This window comes from Biomphalaria glabrata, chromosome 8 (assembly GCF_947242115.1).
Source record: "Biomphalaria glabrata chromosome 8, xgBioGlab47.1, whole genome shotgun sequence".
Taxonomy (NCBI): Eukaryota; Metazoa; Mollusca; class Gastropoda; family Planorbidae; genus Biomphalaria; species Biomphalaria glabrata.
Genome location: NC_074718.1, coordinates 12556756 through 12578873, shown reverse-complemented (window position 1 = coordinate 12578873; position 22118 = coordinate 12556756). Strand labels below are relative to the sequence as shown.

The 22118-nt window shown below is 36.8% G+C and overlaps 1 protein-coding gene and 3 non-coding genes across 4 annotated transcripts; 2 read left to right on the top strand and 2 right to left on the bottom strand.

Moving 5' to 3' along the window:
• Positions 1–737: 737 nt before the first annotated feature.
• On the top strand, positions 738–16019 carry LOC106060208 (alpha-amylase-like). The gene is made up of 11 exons (XM_056039511.1): positions 738–886; positions 1939–2072; positions 4595–4746; positions 5678–5872; positions 8477–8648; positions 9010–9149; positions 9967–10123; positions 11320–11492; positions 14116–14278; positions 15103–15256; positions 15776–16019. The coding sequence occupies exons 1-11, from the start codon at positions 844–846 to the stop codon at positions 15808–15810; spliced, it is 1518 nt and encodes a 505-aa protein (XP_055895486.1). The 5' UTR covers positions 738–843; the 3' UTR covers positions 15811–16019.
• Positions 3608–3679, bottom strand: Trnag-ucc (transfer RNA glycine (anticodon UCC)). The gene has a single exon. It is a non-coding gene; the product is annotated as a tRNA-Gly (tRNA).
• Positions 7138–7209, bottom strand: Trnag-ucc (transfer RNA glycine (anticodon UCC)). Its single transcript has one exon. It is a non-coding gene; the product is annotated as a tRNA-Gly (tRNA).
• Positions 13014–13085, top strand: Trnag-ucc (transfer RNA glycine (anticodon UCC)). The gene has a single exon. It is a non-coding gene; the product is annotated as a tRNA-Gly (tRNA).
• Positions 16020–22118: the final 6099 nt, after the last annotated feature.

Genomic DNA, 22118 nt, shown 5'->3' with positions numbered 1-22118 from the left:
GAAACACTTGATAGAATGTTACATACATGAAAGAGAGAATCACTTGATAGAATGTTACATACATGAAAGAGAGAAACACTTGATAGAATGTTACTTACATGAAAGAGAGAAACACTTGATAGAATGTTACATACAAGAAGAGAGAAAATTGATTAAGCGTTTTAAATAAGAAACAGAAAAAGACTTGTACAAATGTTGCAAACATTAAAGCGAGAAAGATTTAATCAAATGTTACAAAAAATATTTATGATAGAAAGATTACTATCAAATTTTATTAAATTTTTAATAACAAGGGATTATTTTGTTACAGTGTGTGTTTTGTTGCCTGTTTGTCATAAGGTTTATAATTTTCTTAAGTTATTTATTTTATACTTTTCTGATGGGCTACACCCGGTACGGCCCGCACCCCCAACAGTGGCGCCAATGGCATTCATCATCTTCCAGGACTGGAAACAGTTGGTCCGCGGTTGTTCGCTATTCACAGCGATCCCATAAGGATCCTTCTCCTACCTGACACCTGGGGACGCAGTGGTAGACAAAAGTAGCTCCCCTCATCATCTTACACCATAGCATTGTTTGTTACATCTTTTACTTTCCTTCTTGTGTTGGTCTACACATTGAAATGACCAGATCACTCAACGAGCAAGTCCTTAAGCAAACAGAAGATTCTAGACCAGCTGATTAACGAGCTTATCTTTTGACTTATATATTTAGTTTGTTTTTTTAAATACTACGAGATAAAAAAAAATCCCAGTAGAGGCCATTAGTACGATAGGCATTAAGAAAGAGTACTTTATAAGTAAAACAGACTTAGTGTCTCCATGTAAGTCAGGGACGACAACTATGTTATTGTTCTACGTACCGATAACTCTTCTCTTTGATTTGGGTAAGTTTAGTACGCTAACAAGCGATATATATATATATATAATAATTCAAAAAAAAATCATAACAACATATCTCAATACTGCATGAATAGGATTTCTTTTTATATATCAAATAAGTTAATTAATTACCATTAATACAAAATCTAATTGGTTGATTTTTTTATTATATTTTTTTTTTATATTATTGTATTGTCATAACTGTGGATAATTGCAGTGTTATATCAGAAACAAAGAACGGAAAGTGGGAGGAAAAACGTGTACAAAATGTAAAAAGGGAGACTAACTAGTGAGACTTAGTGACAAGTTATCTTTCTGATCTCCGACTGGCCAGTTCAATAAATGAAGATGTTGGTCGACATGAAGTCTTCATTCTAACATGATATCTCTGTACACCCGGACATACAAACAAATGTTGCCATCCTTCACCACGAGGAAAAGAAAAGAGTTCTACGTAAGGATGAGCACATTGGCCTAGAGACCCCTGGTTATGAGCGTCATGTCTATATTTGTGGGATAATTGTCCGAGTCTTACCCCCCCCCCTTTTTATTTTTATTTTTCGGCCCTAAAGGAGTTTATGCCCTATCTAGGGAACTACCAATCTAAATCTATACAATGCTTAAACATTCTTAAGTCTGGCCATTTTTTTCTGAAAGAGCATAATATATGGCTTCTTCTGTCTCGGAAGACAATGAATGCGCTAGTGTGGCTAATTAAGCCAATGGACCTCGTTCGCCAATTGTTAACAAACAACATTTTGCCACGTGATTCTCTATATCTTCTATACAAATTACGCAATCCATAAAGGCTGTCACGTGATACGTAATTTTCATTGTTTTATCAATATTATCATGTGGCTAAATGTTGTTTGTTTACGATTGGTGAATGAGGTCCATTCTGGAGCGGCATATTTAGCAACAGCATAATATTGTTATTTTTAATGAGTTCTAGTTGAGTCTTGATGAGCTTTACCTTTAAAGTTTGAGCTACCGACAACACTTTTAGAACTATTTCTTTCTTTCTCTCTCTCTCTTTTTTTTTTGTCATATTCTAAAGCCTTCTCGGCCTTCACTGACCCTCACTGTATTGGGGGCAGAGACGGTGTTGTCCATCTGTTTGAATGGAAATGGAACGACATAGCCGCTGAGTGTGAGAGATTTCTTGGACCGTATGGATTTTGTGCTGTCCAGGTAGGGCACTGCATTGTTTTTTTTTTTTTTTTGTTTTTTTTAATAGAACATAAACATTAAAAGTAAAAATGGCAATATATCAAAAACATTTACGCCAAAGGAAGAAGGCTACAATATTTGTGCAATTCAAGAGAATCAAAATTTCATTAATGGCGGAAGTCCCAGAAATAGCAAGCATATTGGTGTCTCCGGTGTCAAATGTTTTCCATGTTTCGGAAGTTCATTCAGAATTAAAGATAATTTACTTCCTAGTCCAAGCCTCCCGCAGGACGACGGGGGATGGAAGCCAGCAGGGTTTGAACCCGGGACCATCGATAAGTCCAAACGACAGTCCAGAGCGCAAGCCGCACGACGAGGCAGCTCCTAGAAGTAAATGAAGTGTTGATAAAAGTTTCTTTCGTTTATGAAGACTCGAAAACTAAGTTTCGTACTTTTAATCAAATTTTAAACTCGTCTATTTGATTTACTTTTCAATTCTGAGGCTCCATTGAACGTCCTTGGCATTGGTGAGTTGATCGTGAACATCTCCAGTAGATCAACTTCTAGATGGGAAGGGCAGGGCCGGCCTTAGGCCACTGCAACCTATGGGCCCGCGCTTTCATAGGCACAGCACTAATTCTAGGTGTACATTATTAAATTAAATCATTATAACTTATAACAGGGATTCTGCGGCTTCTTGATTTTCCAGGAGCTCCTGCAAATCTCCTGAAATTGCAAAATATACGGGTGTCATTGAATATGGAAAACGCCAATGCTAGGAGCGATTTAAAAAAAACAAACAACTATATTAAACAATACCCGTAAATGTGGCATCCGATGATAAAAGCTTTTGGCGCCTGAAACTAATCAAAAATTACTTGAGGCCAGTAATTTACGAAGATAGATTGAAAAAATTTGGCAATTCTTGCTATTGAGGGTTATCTATGTAGGAAACTGAATTTTTATGATATACTGTATGACTTCGCTACACGCACGGCTCGGAAAGTTAATTTGATCGTGATTTTGTACTTAGTAAAGAATGTATAAAATGTAAAGGCGAATTTATTTTCTAATATAATATCTTAATTTTTCAATTATTATCCTTCTCCCTACCTAGGCTAGGCGCCGCGCTATCCGTTTCAAATAGCGCCGCGCGCAATCCGTTTCGCATAGGGCCCCGCAATAGTTAGGACCTGCCCTGGGAAAGGGTTCAGCATAAATAAGAATTGGGGGAACTCAGGGGCTTCCTGAAAATCCGGGTTTTCATCGACGTTCGAACCCGAGAAGTCTCGGTTCGGAAGCCAAGAGCCTTTACCAGTCCCATTCCATGAGATATTGACCAACAGATTTGGTCAGATGTTTGGGTATTTAACTTCCGTCATTATTCTCATAAAACTCGCAAGATCGGGACACTATCTGATGATCATCATAATAAAAAATGTCACTTTAACTCGCAAGATCGGGACACTATCTGATGGTCATCATAATAAAAAATGTCACTTTAACATTGAAGATTGTATATTAAAAAAATCGAATCGAAGAAGATATAAAAAAATTGCGTCAGCCGGGAATCGAACCCGGATCGACTGCTTGGAAGGCAACCATGCTAACCTTTACACCACCGACGCAGTTACTTTAGTGAGGCACAGGTTTAGTTTGTTTGTTAGTGTCACTACTGCCTCGGGAGTTGTGTTAAGTTGGACACATGAGTGTAAAGAAGTTGTGATCATTTAAACATCTTTAGAAAAGAAAAACAGTTGTTTGATTCTAACATCATTCACCAATAACAAAATCTTCAAAGCGATTAGGCAGATATTGGATTTTTAAAAAATAATAAACTTAGTAAGAATACCGCTACATTTTACTGCATTGACTTTCATGCAGGGGCGGACTGGCTATATGGGCATTCGGGCAAATGCCCGGTGGGCCGGTACACAAATGGGCCGGTAGGGTCACCTAAAGGGATTCATGAATGCCACTATCGCACGCATTGAAAGGTTAAAGGTTGTATAATATTTTCTTATAAAAGTGGCCCTCTGAGCGTCGTGTTTAAAAAAAAATCTTTACAGACTTAACATTGTAGGTCCTAATTGTCCTAATACTAATTTAATTTAACACATTTTCCAAAATAATGTAATAGACAGTACTACTAGTATGCTTCATCCTTATACGGCCTGCATACTTAGCGATGAAAAGGGTCATAATTGACTCATAATGCTTATATTTCTAATAATATAAAGTTATCGATACATTATTAAAAATAACATAATGATTTTGAGGACAGGTAGGCCTATATTTGGAGGCCCACCGTATGATCTACAATTTATTGGCCGGAGAGTATAGGAATGTCTGGGGCAATTTTGACACCCAGTCCGCCCCTGCTTTCATGTGTAATAGTATTTAGTAAATTTAGTTGTTCTTAAAAGTATGTCAAGGATTTGGTTCTCACCCCCCCCCTCCTCATGGCTGTATTTTTCTTAGGGCCGAAGAGCGGGTCTAAACTCTCCTTTCAGCATTTCTTTAAAAGATAAAAACCTTTTCAGACCTCCCCAGCCAATGAGAATCGAGTTGTGACCGATCCCAACAGGCCTTGGTGGGAACGATACCAGCCAGTCAGTTACAAACTTCAGACCAGGAGTGGAACAGAGGCGGAATTCAGAAGTATGGTCCAGAAGTGTAACGCCGCTGGAGTCAGGTTACTATAACATAAATAATGAATAAGAAATATAGGCCTAACCACATATAGGCCATAACCCGATTGCAACCCTTAAAAAAACATAATAGTGTCCTCAAAACAAATAAGTAGTAATAGTCTCTGACCAATGTGGCCATTAATCGGGCCCTTAATTTAATCACTCAAGAAATTTGAGTGGCATAAAACAGATTGGGATTGTCTACTTGAGAAGTGGTCTCAAGTTTAAACCCCACCACGAATCTAGCTGAGTTGTGCTCACTGAGCGCCCAAAGGGAGCAAGGAAACTTTCTACCTGATACTCCTCCTCCCCCACCCCCAAATATTCATTAAAAAAGATTGAACCACAGCGCACTGGGCAGTCTACAGCATGGAAGACGCGGTATGCATGTGCCTTCCAAATAGAAACTCCATCTCCTGACCTTGATGAGGTGTGACACTAACCACATAGTGGTCCTGTCGTTTTGTTTGTAGCCCCAAGCAATTGGAATAACTAAACCGATGTATGCGTGCTTTACTCTTAGTGTTTAACATGAAATAAACTCAAAAAGACTTCTTCTCAACCATAGTTGATTAGAACTTCTATTTACAAATATTAAATATACATATTCAACTTAAAAGGAATTATGTAGCAACACAATAAATGAAATGATTAATTTACACAAAACTCACTAGAAATACGTCGTGACTGTGTTCTGGTTTATCTCCCGAGACTCCACTCCAACTTTCACTTCGATTACATTATGTTAGAGTTCTCTTTAGATATCTTTAGTATTTAATCTGTTATATTTTAGTTATTGTTAATTTACTATGGCAGTGTTCACAACTAACCCTAGATAAACCTGAATCAAAGCTGACTGTAACTAAAGTGTCGACTGTTTATACGAATTTACTTTTTTTTTAATTCATATTTTTCACATTCAATTTGTTAAAGGATATATGTGGATGTTGTTATTAACCACATGACGGGAGCTGGAGGAACCGGACACGGCACAGGGGGATCCTCCTACGACGCCAACGCCTTACAGTTCCCCGGAGTTCCCTTCGGTCCAACAGACTTCAATGACGGCAGCAACTGTCATACAGGAGACTTGAACATCCACAACTACAACAACCCCGAGGAAGTCAGGTAAATTGAGGTTTTACAGGAACTGTGATTTATAACAATTCTATGCTCTACAAATTTGAGTGTAAAACTACACACTAATCTTTGCATTAAAAAAAATCGAAATATATTACTAAGATCTTTTCGCGCGTTTCGGAGCATTGGGTGGCAAGCTTTCTCAATACAGATCTACCATTGGCAATGTTTGAAGCCCCTTGCCACCTGGTGTCACTAGCGGATCCAGAACTTTGGAGTGGGGGGAGGCGATTTTTTCCAAACCCTAACCCCCAGTAAACTCTAACCCTATGCATATATATATATGAGAATTAAAAAAAGGCAGCGTTTCTCGACCTTCGATGATAATTCTAGGTGTAAGTTATTAAATTAAACCATTTTATAACTTATAACAGATTTCACGCGGTCTCCTGGAGATCTCCTGAAATTGCAAAATATACGAAAAAGTCCCGGAAATCTCCGGAAATTATTAAGCTCTTTTAAAACTTATAAAAATCTCATGAAATATATAGACAAAAACTGTCATTTTTGGGGGTGTCATTCAATATGGAAACGCCAATCCTAAGCGCTTAAAAAAAACACGGCATTATGCAATACCCGTAACTGAGGCATCCTATGGTAGAAGTTTCTCGCACCTCAAACTAATCAAGAATTACTTCAGGCCAGTAATTTACGAAGATAGATTGAAACATTTGGTAATTCTTGCTATTGATCGTGATCTATGTAGGAAACATAATTATTATGATATACTGTATGACTTCGCTACACGCAAGACTCGTAAAGTAATTCTGTACGTAGTAAAGAATGAATTAAATGCAAAGACGAATACATTTTCTAATACAAACTCTTAATTTTTACTAATTATCCTTATCCCTACCCAAACTTGGCCCCGCGAAATCCGTTTCGCATAGGGCCCCACAATGGGTATGCCCTGTCGGTGATTTATTGACGGGTGAACACAGAGTAGATTACTTGTTCTCCCCCCCCCCCCTTCTCTCTTTTTTTACGTGGGGTAACTCTAGTCCGACTTTCAGATATGAAAGAGTGATCTTTCCATGACTTCTTGGTCGCAACGGTTTAGTCCGGCCCTGCTATTTAGTGACAGGTGAATACTACTTGTTCTCACCCCAACACCCGCTAAAATTCGTAGGGTAGAAATAAAAGAGTGATCTTTCCTTTACTTCTTGGTGTCCAAACTGTTGAGCCATTAAGAGAATTTCATATATGGAAAATATATAGATTGTACATAGAAAAAAATTCAAGTAGATAAAAAATGCGTCAGCCGGGAATCGAACCCGGATCGACTGCTTGGAAGGCAACCATGCTAACCTTTACACCACCGACGCAATTGTTCAGATTGGGCATAGGCTTAGTCATGTTGTTAGTCTCACTACTGCCTTAGGAAGTTGTGATCAATCTAAAGAAAATAAAAATAGTTGTTTCATTATTACAGTAATAACAAAATCTTCAAAGCGAGGAGGCAGATAGTGGAGGTTTTTTTTTTTGGTTAATAATAAACTCAGTAAGAATATCGCCACAATTTATTGCATAGACTTAAATGGATAACAGTATTTAGTCAATTTAGTTAAAGTTGTATTATTTAGATTACCACAGTCTTCTAAAACGTACTTCAACGATTAGGCTCCCTCGGGCTGGTGTCCACTGTTCTGAGGTCTTCCATGAAAGTGTGGAGCCAAGTTATACGAGGAGGTCCTGTTTTCGCTTTCCTCGCATCTGCCTCCATGTCATCGCAACTCTTGCTGTGCGTGATTCAATCTGTCTGAGGACAAGACTGCAAACCCCATGCCACGTTCAAAATATATTGGCCGAAAAAAAAAAAGTGTACTCCTAAATAGGGCTGCACAGCCACTCAGGGGGCTGCCGGACTCCACTGCTGCTCTGTGTCAGTGGTGAACGACCATATGGCCTGAGCCCCTGTGTGCAGGGTTGCAGCTACGGCTTCCAGTGTGCCCACACCTACCGCTTCACTGCTTGCTTGTCGCCACAGGACTTTGGTTTGGTTGGGGGGGGGGGGATGACAAGTGACTTGCGCTGAGGAGGATTCGCGCAACACGTCGACCTCACTCTTTCGCCCTATAGCCCGTATTTTCCGGAAGCAAGATTTGGAGGCGCGGTGGGTGAGCGGTAAAGCGCTTGGGCGCCTCTGAGTCCACCCAGCTCTAATGGGTACCTGAAATTAGTTAGGGAAAAGTAAAGGCGGTTGGTCGTTGTGCTGGCCACATGACACCCTTGTTAACCGTAGGCCACAGAAATAGATGACCTTTACATCATCTGCCCTATAGACCACAAGGTCTGAAAGGGGAACTTTACTTTAACTTTTACTATCTTACATAAATAATGTTCACGGTACTGGTACTGTGTTCCTGGCACTTGCAGCTATGCGTAGTTTTCGAATCGGAGGGTCCATTGTTTTTGCCCTGGTCAGGACTGACCCGTATTTCACTAAATTTAATTTAACATTTTCTGTAATTAAAATTTGGTCCCTATTGAATCTTTTTTATCCATGCATGATGCAATATTAGGTTCTTGAAGTTGGGGAGTCTGTTGATCTAGCTAAAGACTTAACAGCTTGAGAACACTTTCTCTTCTCAGAAACTGTCGACTTGTCAGTCTGCTGGATCTCAAAATGGGCAAAGACTACGTCCGTGGCAAGGTGGCTGACTTCTTGAACCACTTAATTGATCTGGGTGTGGCAGGGTTCAGAGTGGACGCAGCCAAACACATGTGGCCCGCGGACTTAGTGGCTCTTTTCAGCCATGTCAAGGTAAAAGTTCACTTAGACTTCATTCATTCATTCATCTTTTTTTTTTCCAGAGACAAAAATGTATTTCGCGTTAAATAAAGCTTTTACCAAATCTATCTGTCCGATACAAATGTTTAACTCGTAATTTCTTGCGCTCCCCATTATTAGATTAAGTTGAAACATTACACAATGATTTAGAATAGATGACAACACAAGAATCAATCAATGAGTTACTTATATAGTGGTAATTAATTTGGTTTTAGTAGCGACAAAGAGAAATAAATATTAATAGTAATGGCTGTAAAGGTTGAGATTTTACTCTTAGATAATTTTTTATTTTTTTTTAAGTATTTTTTTTATGAATTTGCTTGTTTCATCATAGAATCTTCCCTCTGGAGGTCAACCATTTGTTTACCAAGAGGTCATCGACCAAGGTGGAGAACCAATCAAGGGAGAAGAATACTTTGCTACTGGTAGAGTGACCAATTTCAAGTTTGGTTTGGAACTGGCTAAAGTATTTAGGTAAAAGGTAGATTTGGTCTAGGATGTAACAAACGTTTAATACTAGGACAAAGTAAGATTGGTTTCAATTTGGGCTTATGTTTTTATTCAAGATAAAGAAATTGACATTTCGGTTTTGGCTTAAATAACATACAAAGCAAATAACGGAACCTTTTATTTTGCCTTTAGTCTTCGATTAAGTAAAATAAATTTGGCTTTCATGTTGAGAAAAGCACTCTGTATATTGAGTTCATGTTAACACACTTTCTATTCAGATTAGTTTGCCAGTTTGAATGTCGTTTTTGTTAGCTCCTCATATTGCATTGAGTCTCTACGTTACGTTTGTATATAGCGCTAAAGAAATTACACTTTTGTATATTATTGCTATGTAACAGTGATATATATTTTTGTATTCTCTAGACTTGACTGCTTTACATTTTGTATTCTCTAGACTTGACTGTTTTACATTTTGTATTCTCTAGACTTGACTGCTTTACATTTTGTATTCTCTAGACTTGACAACTTTACATTTTGTATTCTCTAGACTTGACTACTTTACATTTTGTATTCTCTAGACTTGACTACTTTACATTTTGTATTCTCTAGACTTGACTGTTTTACATTTTATCTTCTCTAGACATGACTGCTTTACATTTTGTATTCTCTAGACTTGACTGCTTTACATTTTATCTTCTCTAGACATGACTGCTTTACATTTTATCTTCTCTAGACATGACTGCTTTACATTTTATCTTCTCTAGACTTGACTACTTTACATTAGTTGTTTTCTAGACTTAACCCCAAACACTGGAGTTTTTTGTTGTTTTTTTTTCTCAAGGCGACAGAATCCTATGAAATTTCTCAGCAACTTCGGTGTCGGCTGGGGCATGTGGGCCACCGACAAAGTTGTCAACTTCATTGACAACCACGACAACCAGAGAGGCCATGGTGGCGGAGGCGGTGTTCTCACACATTGGGAGCCACGCCCATACAAGGTAAGAAATGCCAAGAGTCCTTAGATGTTTCGTGAGAAATTAGTGAGAACCTCTTCGTTTTGTAATCAATCCAAACGTCAAAAGTTTTCTTCATTGATAAATTATTATAGAATGGTATGTAACATATCATATCAAATATTAATGGCTCTAGACTTTTTCAATTGATTAAATGCAGTCGCCACTGGGGGTCATGAGTTCGAATCCTGGCGAAGGCTGGGATTTTGAGCTTTAATTTTATTTAGGATATCCTCGCAACAGTAAAAAATAAAAGTGGTTGGATGTTGTACTGACGACATTACGACCTGGTCGAAAGAGTTCTTAGTATCATTGTCTCCATGGACCAGCAAGAGCTGAGAGGGAGACAACCTGCAAGTTATGTGCGAGAGTCGGAAATTCGTATGAAAATTCATAGAAATTACTCCCATCTATGTCAATCCTCTGCCATGAGCAAACTGAGGAAAATCCGGAAGAGTTTCATCAGCTTCCCAGTCAAATTTAAATTGTATGCTAGTGATCTTTGTACTTTCGTATGTTTGTAAAAGTTGGACACTGAAAGCTTAGTCTAAAAGAAGAATCTGAGCTTTCGAGAGAAAATGGTACAGAAAACTGCTGGTTGTGATAAGCCTTTGTCTTGTAGTTGCTGATGCCTGCCTGACTTTGACAGATTACTCTGGAGATGTCTTGAGTTTCTTGTGCGAGTGTATTCTTATGCAACGAACTAACAAGAACAAAAACTCACACACATTAACACGCAAGAGACAAAGACCAAACCGTTAGATAACACATAGGGCGACAGTGTAATACTGAAAGGCCACAGTCAAGTCTCTGTCTATAAAACACATTATCCCTAAGAAGCCCTAACACCAACTGACTTTATTTATGTAGGTAATCTCTAACCCAACAAAGTCATGACGTCACTAAGTTGCGTTTAAAGTCCGTCAATTACATAACATAAAAGAAAGGACCGGCCTGTGTCTTGATATCCTGCTATTAACAACTGGTGACCGAAAAAAAAGTGAAGGGATTTGATTACGAGAACTGTCACGCGCCGTTTCGACGAAACTCGAGGGACAGATGCGATTTAGAGTTCTTGCCAGACTGATTAAGTCTAAGTTAGAATACAAATAGATAAAGAAATAAAGAAATGTATCTATAACTATTTCCAAATAACACACATATTTATAATGTATATTCAGGTTGCCTCAGCCTTCATGTTGGCCCATCCTTACGGCTTTCCCCGTGTCATGAGTAGTTACGAATACAACAGGGCCAACAACTACGAGGGGCCACCACACAACGCGGACATGAGCATCAAGTCCGTTACACTAAGTGGTATGACCTGCACAGGTGGCTGGAGTTGTGAACACAGGTAAGCAGTCATTAATGAAGTCCCCGGATGTAAGTGTCTGAACCATTTAAACCTATGTTTCTTCTGCAGATATAGGCTTTGTGATTGTGAATGAAACTAAACCATGTAGGTAATTAAAGGTTTTACAGGCTAGGTTTCACATCTCCCAAAGAACAATATATAGGTCAATGCTAGGTCTTGGAGATATGCAATTTATGATGTATAATACAATTTTATTTATACTCAGTATTTCTTTAGAAAAAGAAAAGGGGCATTTCTTATTTCATATGCTAAGACTAATTCATGCATGTACTGTATTTAGACTGCATTTAGGAAAACTAATAACTTAGCACAGTTCATATAATTAAGTGACATGTACGCAGGATTCCTTAGGCCTCTGCAACCAATGCGGCCGCAGTGGACCCCAAACTTTCATAGGCCCCTCGCTCATTCTAGGTGTAAATTATCAAATTAAACCAATATAACTTCTAACAGGGTTCTCGCGATTTTCCAAGAGATCCTTGAAATCTCAGGAAATTGCAAAAGTTCTGGAAATTTCCCAAAATTATTCAAAGCTCCTGAAAACTCTCCTGGAAAATGGACAAAATTGTCATTTTGGGGTGTCATTCAATAAGGAAAACGCCGATCCCAGGCGCGATAAAAAAAGGGGGGCAATTATCAACTTTCATTAAATAAATGTGTAAAACAAAGACTAATTTATTGTCTTGTAAAAAATCTTAATTTTCACTTATTATCCTTATTCCTATTCAGACTGGGCCCCGCGCAATCCGTTTCACATTGGGCCCGCAATAGTTTAGGGCCGGCTGTGCATGTACGACTAAATTAATGTCAAAATGACCTATGAGGATGGCATTTAGAGCAAGTTGTGGAAAAATGGACCACAATATTTCTCATATAATTGAACCATAAATTTGATTCCTCCCACGTTTTGTTTTTAACAAAACTTATACTAGATCGCACTGTCTGTCTGTCTGTCTGTCTGGTGGATTCTTTAACACATTTTTCTCCACTTGCGATTCCCGGATCAAATTGAAAGTTAACACATTTATTCATTGTCGATGACGACACATCAATCAATATAAATTAACCATTTAGTTAATCAATTAGTGGTAAATAATACATTTTGTTTCATAGAGACTCTAGAAAGACGAGAGATAAGACTTGCAATATTGCGAAATATATCAGCGATCGATCAGGGTGCACTCCCTTCATTCAATAAAAGATTTGTTTAAAGAAATTTTTTTTTTTGCTCGTTTCCCTCTTAATAAGGCCCCCCCCCAAAAAAATTACATACTGATTGATTGACGAATGTTTTTTGTCAATCATTGTGGTGAATGCAGACGTCAAACTGATTGACATGCGCTTAAAATTTCGGGTTAAAAGTCACAGCACAGGACTTATTGGTTTACTTTCGTCTATCGCTTGTCAACATAGATGCCTTCTTGATACTCAGTGTAAATACCAAATGTCCGTTACGTTTACTGCATAAGATACTCCAAGATGTCACATCATTCTCTACAAGCGTCGGTGGTGTAAAGGTTAGCATGGTTGCCTTCCAAGCAGTCGATCCGGGTTCGATTCCCGGCTGACGCACAAACTTTTTATTTTGATAAATATTTTTCTTTTTGTTAGACGCGACCTTAAATGGTGACGAGTGGAGTAACCGACCCAGGCCGCGCGCTTGAGGTGACCCATCGATAGCAGAAATTATCATTATCTAGTTTGTTCCTATTTTTTTGTGCCAAATGTTTCTGGATCATTAGTTTCGTTGGTTAAAGATCACTAAATCAATAGTTGAGGACCGGAACAAAAGGTAACAAGCAAGGTCTTAATGCAGGACAATGCAGTGTGTAATGTTGTCAAACAGCCTCTAGTACAGTACCTACGTAATAATATGGCCTACACCATTAGAGGCGGGTGAGTTCGTTAGCGTCATGTGGTACGGTATATTGTCCTCGCTTACGTTTTACCTGCACGCGCATGACAATCGCCCGAGGCCCCGCCTACTTGTAAGGCCGTCTCTGTTTATGACAAAATTATATCCTCTCACTGTCTGTCTGTTTGATGGGTTAGACACTGCGGTTCTCCCACACCCATTCTCAGATCAAGTTGAAAATTTTCAGTACTATTTATTGGTATCGACAAGACATGAATAAATGAAAACAAAATAACCAATAAGTTAATTAATTACTATTAACTAATTAATTATTTTGTTTGATACCACAAGGGAAATTAATCCTTCAGTATTCATATGTACTGCTAAATATGTAGGCGTTCTTCACATTGGGTCATTGACCATGGTATGTCTCCCGTTCTCTGATCAACTTTCAACCACTATTTATTGTAGCTAACAAAACATGAATCAATTAAACATTAACCAATTAGTCAATTAAGTATTGGTTATTAATTATTTTGTTTCATATCAAAGAAGGGAAATGAATTCTACATAATTTAGAGATATAATTCTAAGTGTGGAGTTCTTTCTCTTAGACAAGCTTTGTTTTTTAAAAAGGATTTTTTTTTAAATTTGCCTGTTTATGTCCTATGTTCCTAATTTCATTGAGCAAATGTTCTACTACACAGACATGGACCCATTCAATACAATCTATTTCTCAATGTTTAGGTGGCGTCAGATTTACAACATGGTGGCATTCCGCAACATGGCCAGGGGAACAGCTGTCAACAACTGGTGGTCCGGATCAGATTATCAAATCGCCTTCTCCAGGGGGAACAAAGCTTTTATAGCCTTGAACTTGGAGTCCCATGACATTAATACCAATCTACAAGTAAGTCTGTGACTAGATTATTATTACAAACAACAATAAGAATAAGAGTAATACAAAATGAGCGTCACTTGGAAGAGTTATAATGCAAAAAGGTATATATATATAAATAATATAGTAATAATAATGCAAATACTCGCCACATGAGGTTCTCGGGCCTATTATCTACTATTCTATGGGAGACCTATTTTGACTGACAAGATAGTGGAAATAACTGAAAGGGAAGAAATAACAACACAGGAAAACCTAAGCTTAGAGATTAAGCGGCCATGGAAGCTATATAATCAAAAAACAACAACAATATACCATCTTCTTTTTTGAAGTAACGTCTGTATTATATAAGATAAGATAAGATATCAACCAACAGGGGGAGAATGACAACTTACCTCGTAGATACATTCGGAGCTACAAGCAATCCTAGGAGGATGCTCATTACCCGTCAGAGGGCAATACTGCTGAAACTTCCGGTTTTAGAGGCGCTAGATATTCTTCTTCACCTCTACATCTTCCTCGAATACGTGACTTAACCTCTGCAATAAAACAAGCAAAGTGTTCCGCTAAATACTTAAAATGTGCGAAGTGTTCCATTTAGGAAAAAGTTAGGAAAACACTGGCCTATTCTATACTATGTATTATTCTTATAACTTTTAGCCAGTTAATAAGAGAAGGACTTGTACAACAATTTAACCCCTTACCACTGTATCCGCCGATTTAGTTTATTACTTCAAGTGCGTGCAGTTATAATGAATATATTTTAGACCTAGTTGGATAATTAATATAATGGCTATCGTTAAAAATATAAAATGACTTAGTATCATTCTTTTTAGACTGGCTTACCAGCCGGGACCTATTGTGACGTCATAAGCGGCAACTACGAGAACGGGCACTGCACCGGAAAGACGGTCACCGTAGGTGCTGATGGGCACGCCCACATTCAGGTGTGCTCCAGCTGTGACGACCCCATGGTGGCCATTCATGTCGGTAAGTCTTTAAAATAAGCCGAAGATCAGCCAAAACTTTTATGAGCGAATTTTTTTTATGTCGATCGAAAACTACGAAGACAAAATATGCTAAATTATATGCATGTATCTATAGTTATTTATGTCTTTGTAATCATGTCATTGTAATTATTCTATCTTATATTGTTTTATCTATCTATCTATCTATCTATCTATCTATCTATCTATCTATCTATCTATCTATCTATCTATCTATCTATCTATCTATCTATTAATCTATCTATCTATCTATCTATCTATCTATCTATCTATCTATCTATCTATCTATCTATCTATCTATCTATCTATCTATCTATATCTATCTATATTTCCTTCCTTCCCTCTTCTATTTCTCTCTCTGATATATATATATATATATATATATATATATATATATATATATATATATATATATATATATATATAGGCCTATATGTCTATTAACTATATTATATAATCAAATTGTATTTAAATGTTTCGATTTTCGATGTTCTTTCCACAGGTGCTAAAGTAGGTTCACCAGCTCATCGATTTTAAAGTCACAAAATGATGTTATGCTGATATGTTCACACCTGAGCATTTTTCTTGAACTAAAAATATTTGTGTGTGTGTTTTGGTATTGTATTAAGGAATGCAATGAATGAACCATTTTATCGATTGTATTATAGACAAGCTGCACATTGTCAAGGGACTGAACTGAGATTAAAATGTAATCGATCCCTACCAATTAAACGTTTTTAGCTGTTTATGCTGTGTGTCTGTTGTATTGTCTGTCTGTCTTAGTTAAAATGACAAAAAATAAAAGTGTTTTTTTTTTATCTGATCTTATCATGTAGGCTTATAGTTTGTGGTTCTTTTCCTTAGATAAGCTTGTATTTTTTTGAAGATTAAAAAAATAAGGTTGATCATGGATTGGTTCATGTTATTTATTTGTCGCACGCTCAAATTTACGTGGCCCATTCAATACGGCCATTTCTACAAGTATGTTTACATGCCGAAAATCAAACAAGGTTTAGGCTTGCCCTATTAAGTCAGGCATCAAGCAAAGGCTTGTTCCACAATTAAAGTGATCGCAAGTAATCAGACTTTAAGTCAAGATTTTTAATGTACTCAAATAGATTTGTGGTTATTGTTTATCTCCCATAGACCATAGTTTATGTAGGCTGAAACTTTATGATTTTAGCGGCAACCGAAAAGGGAATAGACGCTATTAGTTTTGTGTGGTCTGTCTGTCCGTCCGTCCGTCCGTTTAGATCTCGTAAACTAGAAAAGATATTGAAAATCCGATATCATGATATTTTAGATCTTCAAAGTTCTGATGCAACAATTCTTTTTTCGTAAATGAAAGCGAAAAATTTAATTTTTAAAATCAACTATACAAGCAGTTATTTCATACAAATACACCATTTTTACAACTATTCATATTTTAAACACATTTATGCAAACGGTTTTAGATTTTTGTAAGATATAAAAAAAAAAAATTAAAAAAAAAATTATTGGGGCAAGCTTAAAGGAGGACATGGCTGCAGACGGCCTCCGAAAGAGACGGTCTGAAAGAGACCTTGGGGAGCTCTTGCGAAGGTCGCGGTTCACACGTTTGAGGTCCAGGGAAAAGCCCCTGTCGAAGACAGGCGCAAAGGAGAAGCAGTAGATACCTTTAGTGGACAAAGGCTTTGTCTGCAGTAGATGGAAAAAAATATGCAGGTCACAAGCAAGTTTTTGTAGTCATGTGAAACACTACACTTATGTATAACATTATTATTATCTTATCTTATCAGAAAATTTCTGACAGAAATACATAGCTAACCTTGTCCATAGTTTATTGTAATGAAAGCGTCAGTTGAATGCAACATATCTTTCTTGGTCTGGGCCTAAGCTCTATTGCTGTGTCAATAATGTGTGTACACTTTAAAAACAAGCCAGCTAAGAAAAACAAACAACACAAAGCTTATGAACTACAATCTACAGCCATATTATCTCAATACTGTAAGATGTATTTCCCCTTTTTCATATCACACAAACTTAAGTTAGTACCATTAATAATTAGTTAATTTAGTTAATTAATTGTTTAATATTATTTTTCGACAATTCATGTTTTCATAGTGACAATGAATAATTGCGCAAAGTTCCAATGGGAAGTGGGAGAAATAAGGTGTAAAAAATGTGTACCAGACTGAGAGACGGAGTGAGTTGATACAAGCTTGGTAAATAAAAATTAGACAAATAAAACAATAGGTATGTGTAGTTCAATAAATGTGGACAATAAGTAAGACAATGGACTGACCAATCCAATGTTGTACATTTATCGTTTAACGAAATAATTTTGAAACTCCATCAACAATACCAGGATATTTTTAGTTCCGTTTAAAGGTTAAAAAAAAACACAACATGAAAAACAAAAAGCCCTCCCCCCCCCCTTTTTTTTTTTTCAAAAACATAAACGCTATCACAATACCTCTATTCGATTTACACATTCAGAATGGACACAACTTTCTGGGTTGGGTAAAAGGTGGCTGGGCGCGATTCACGAAAAGGGATTGAACAATTTTCCTAGAAATTTCATGATTGATTTATATCTTTGGAGAAACAATCATTAGCTCGCATGCGACACTGGGAAAACTGTGGTTTGACTTTTTTTTTTTTTTTGTTGTATAAAAAGAGAATAATTTAAATTTGGATAGAAAACTAGAAAATATATTTCTCGCATTCATTAAAGAGTTCAATAAATTTTTTTTTGGTTTATTCAGACTATAGGCCTACTTTCCCTTACAATAACACAGAAGACAAACAGGTTAACGTATCCACGCTGAGCAGTCAAGGTTATTGAGAAGTTGTATATAGTTCATGATCATTTACACTGTTCAATGTAATATACCCGCTGCAGTTTATCAATTATAAAGTCATAGTCGCAGATATACGAGCATATAATAGTATTGAGCAGTGAAGGTTATTCAGACGTTGTATATAGTTCATGATCAAATATTCTCTATCTCTCCGTGGCGTCCTCCCATGATCCGACGGAATTATTCATTTGCTCATTCGTAGTTCACTTCTCTGTTATGATTAAACTTCAAGAAATTTGTAATAAATATTTTATTTGGCATAGGACTAAATGGAATCCATGCTCTTTTTGTTGTTATGGTACGATTAGGAATTAGTTATTTGTTTCGGGAATAAGTAATAAGAATAAAGTAAGAACGAAATAGGAGTCGACAGAAACAAGACGCTCTTGATCATTATATAAGTAAGTATTGTACGGCCATAGCTGACATTCGACTGTTCCCTTCACTGATATCAAACATATTTGTTTTTCAACAACGAGTCTACTACCTCTATTGATTGTTCAGCCTTTCACCGGTGTTACTTAATTAGTTTTGAGTATTACCTCCAATTCATCGTTTGTATTCGACACCGCGGAAGCGGCGTAATATTATATAACACAAATTAATGTTTATAAAACTGACAAATAATTTAATGTGGTCATAGCAACGATGGGATCGTCAATACGGAGAGGAGTTAATGATCTGAAATATTTTGCGCACCGTCTAGAATCTAGATCTAAAGGCCAATCATTGGAATATTAGAAAGTCTTGTAGATTTATACATTTACTTAACCACGATTTTTTTCTAAAGGGGGAGGGGGCGTGGAATGGTTCAGAGTACAAATGTTTCTTTTTACTAAACATTTATTATTAAAAGTAAAAAAAGAAGTATATTTTTGAAGTATTGTCCTTTCCAAAAAAAAAAAAAAAAAATTTAAATATTTTTCTTTTTTTTTTTTTATTACATGAGGGATCTTAAAGTATTTACATGCATATGCATATACATTATAACCATAATTGAAACTAAAAGAGATAATTTATTTTAAAGGATATTTATAGTTCTTAAGTTTATGGCCATGCATTATGCATTTTGCATCGCTTAATTGTTTAGTAAAAAACTTAAAGCTCGTAATTAATGTATCTGGTACTGTCCTCTATCTAAAACCCATAATTTTACCAACCTTATATCGGCTCACTCTGTCTGGCCAAATGATTATACACTTTATGTCTCCGACACCCAAAATCAGATCAAGCTGAAATTTTGCACAATTATTTCCTTTACCTGACAACACAGGGGAAAATCGTACTTGACTGAAGTGGTGGTATAAGCTGAATTAGTTCCCTTTATAGGTTGAGAAAGCTAAAAGCATGCTATTAGCGCTAAACGAAAACAACTGGTACAAAATATTTAAATATTTCTAATCACACAGATTTATTTCTTGTCGGTCTAGATCTATTACAAATTTAATTAGATGACTGATCTAAATTAATTGCTACAATTACACTTCGTTTAAGCTTTTTCTTGTTTTCTTGTTCCTGTGGTTTCGGGTATGCTCCAGCGCTATCTGTGGCTTGCAGGCACAACAAGGAATCAATGAATACCTCACAAGTGCCATCGTTACATAAGGAAAGTAATATATGGTAACATTGGCCTCAAAAAAATTTAATACATACACAGTAACACTTAAATACATTTTTCTTAATCTGCGTTCTACACTATTTAATTCAATCTTATATAACATGCTTGTTTCAGTTTATGTAAACTTATGTTAAGTATAACAAAAAAAATTCGACTAGATTTTAACTTTATGCCATTCCTTGTCTCAGACTAAAGGGACATAGGCCTAGATTTTCTTGTAATGATAATCTGGTTTAAAGTTGAAATCAGTAACGTTGTTTATCTGAGAGCTGACTTAACTCTTTAGCCTTGATCGAGATGTACAGTACCAGATACACTTATCTATACACTTTGTATACGCATCGACCAGAGGTTCTCAAAGTCGGAAATTACGTCTTTATAAATATTTCAAATATTTTTACAAAATAAATCATATTTACAAATAAATCGTCTTTACATTGAAATAATCTGTATTGTGCAGTCAGATGGGCGTTTGACTGTAAAATTTGGATGGTCATGATAAGACTAAGACGTTTGGCTGCACCTGGATGGTCATGACAAACAGGTTCTACTATTACAGCTCTTTTCTACATTAAGAATGGGAACATATTTTAAGAATGTCAAATTCTTTATTCAACTCTTTACTCAATTCAACGAAACATTTGAGGCGAGTTCGGGAAAACCCGATGAAAGCATGCTCAAAAATAGTCTGATTTCATTTTAAAGTTATTATATCTTGAAAACTATAACGGTCAAACCAGATTTTATACCGAATGGCTATTTAGCCATGAATTGTTTCATCCAAGGATATACACAAATATCACATTTCTTTGAAAATTTATTAGAGCCGTTTTCAAATCCATGTCCACCCAGTGTCCGTCCAACCGTGAAGAGTTTCCAAGCTGATAAGAGTTATTGTTAAAAGACCCTTAATTTTAAATATTAGTATCACAAAGAAAATACATGGCAGAATCACAAAAACAAACAGATAAGAATTCCTTTGTTTCCCTGACAATCATTCATTGGTTACATTGAAACTTTCTGATTATAATCTTCCCTTGTGATGTTTTAGTGAAATGTAACACTACGTTCATGATCATCATCAAACTCCATTAGGGTGAGGGCTTAAGAGGCTCAAATCCTCTATTGCAAAAGCCCTGGACAGAAACCCTGTTGTTTTGCGTAGTGCATAAATGTCACCATACAGGTCGAGAATTTTCGATTTCCCAGACCTGTCGAGACGGAGATCAGCAAGTCTGGGGAAGTCAAAAAGAGTATGAGGCACGGTTTCCTCTTCTTCCCGTGAGTCAAAATATGGCCATAGCCGTGAGAAATATGAGCCAACAGGACATTTGCCTGTTCTGCACTGTGCTATAATAGCTTGGTCAGACCTGGACAGCCTCCACAATGTCTCATGTGCTCCCAGACTCCCAGCACTCAAGCCAGAGCATGATGAAAACTCACAGCCTGTTCGGTGAGTGGTGTTTGTCCTCCCTGGTGGGCCAAGGAGTCTGCAATAGTGTTGCCAGTCACACCTATGTGACTCGGTACCCACTGCATTATTACAAGGGTGCTATAACGTTGCTTTATGTTGTGTGAAGCCATGATGACAGTGTCCATATTGGGGGGCCATGGTCGAGTGCTTTGCAAAGCCTGTGGTACAGGTTTTGAGTCAATGACCACAACAATCTGTGTTGCCCCCAAATGTCCCTCGGAGAGATCAGAGCTGAGAATTACGTTAACTATCGTTATAATGCTTTATTATGTGTAATGCACAAATTGTAAAACAAATTTCTTTGAGATTTAAAAATTATAATACTAATAATACTTATACTACTACAAATAATAATAATTATTATTATGTTAAAAACAATCATATTCATTCCGCCAGGGTCGAGCTTGGTTTTAGAGAAACAATATTCATTGTAATACCTTAAACAGTGTCCACTGAGAGTACTGCTCCCTTACAGGTCATGGGGATCATCTTAGGAATGCCTAGGACTTCGAAAGTGGCTGAGAAGTCAGTTGTCATATCACCTCGGTTATTATTCATAGTATAAACTTGTGATTTGCTTTGGCCACTTTAGTCCAGGAGAACCTACACATGTCACAAACTCTAAGATTTAACAGATTACGTGGGGATTTCTCTCAAGATGGAAAATATATTTTATAAAAAGACACTGTACAAAGCGACGTCATTTCGAGGCTGGAGGCTGGATATTTGAAATTCACTTTCTCGACATTGAGGTGTCATTACTTTCTGTAAAAGTGACGAATAATAGATTTATTTAAAATGCAATATTAGTAAAAATAACTTGATATACAAAAAAAAAATCATAGTTCATATCAAATTTCCCCCTTTTTTTGTCATAGCCTACTATTATATCTCTTCTTGTTCGTTCTCA

Bases quoted from the DNA above. Each gene is read 5' to 3' on its own strand.
- LOC106060208 (XM_056039511.1), top strand. From the start codon at position 844: ATGTTATTGTTCTACGTACCGATAACTCTTCTCTTTGATTTGG. The intron at 5,873-8,476 runs GTAAATTGAGGT...TTCTCTTCTCAG, and splicing joins AACAACCCCGAGGAAGTCAG to AAACTGTCGACTTGTCAGTC. The intron at 15,257-15,775 runs GTAAGTCTTTAA...TTCTTTCCACAG, and splicing joins CATGGTGGCCATTCATGTCG to GTGCTAAAGTAGGTTCACCA.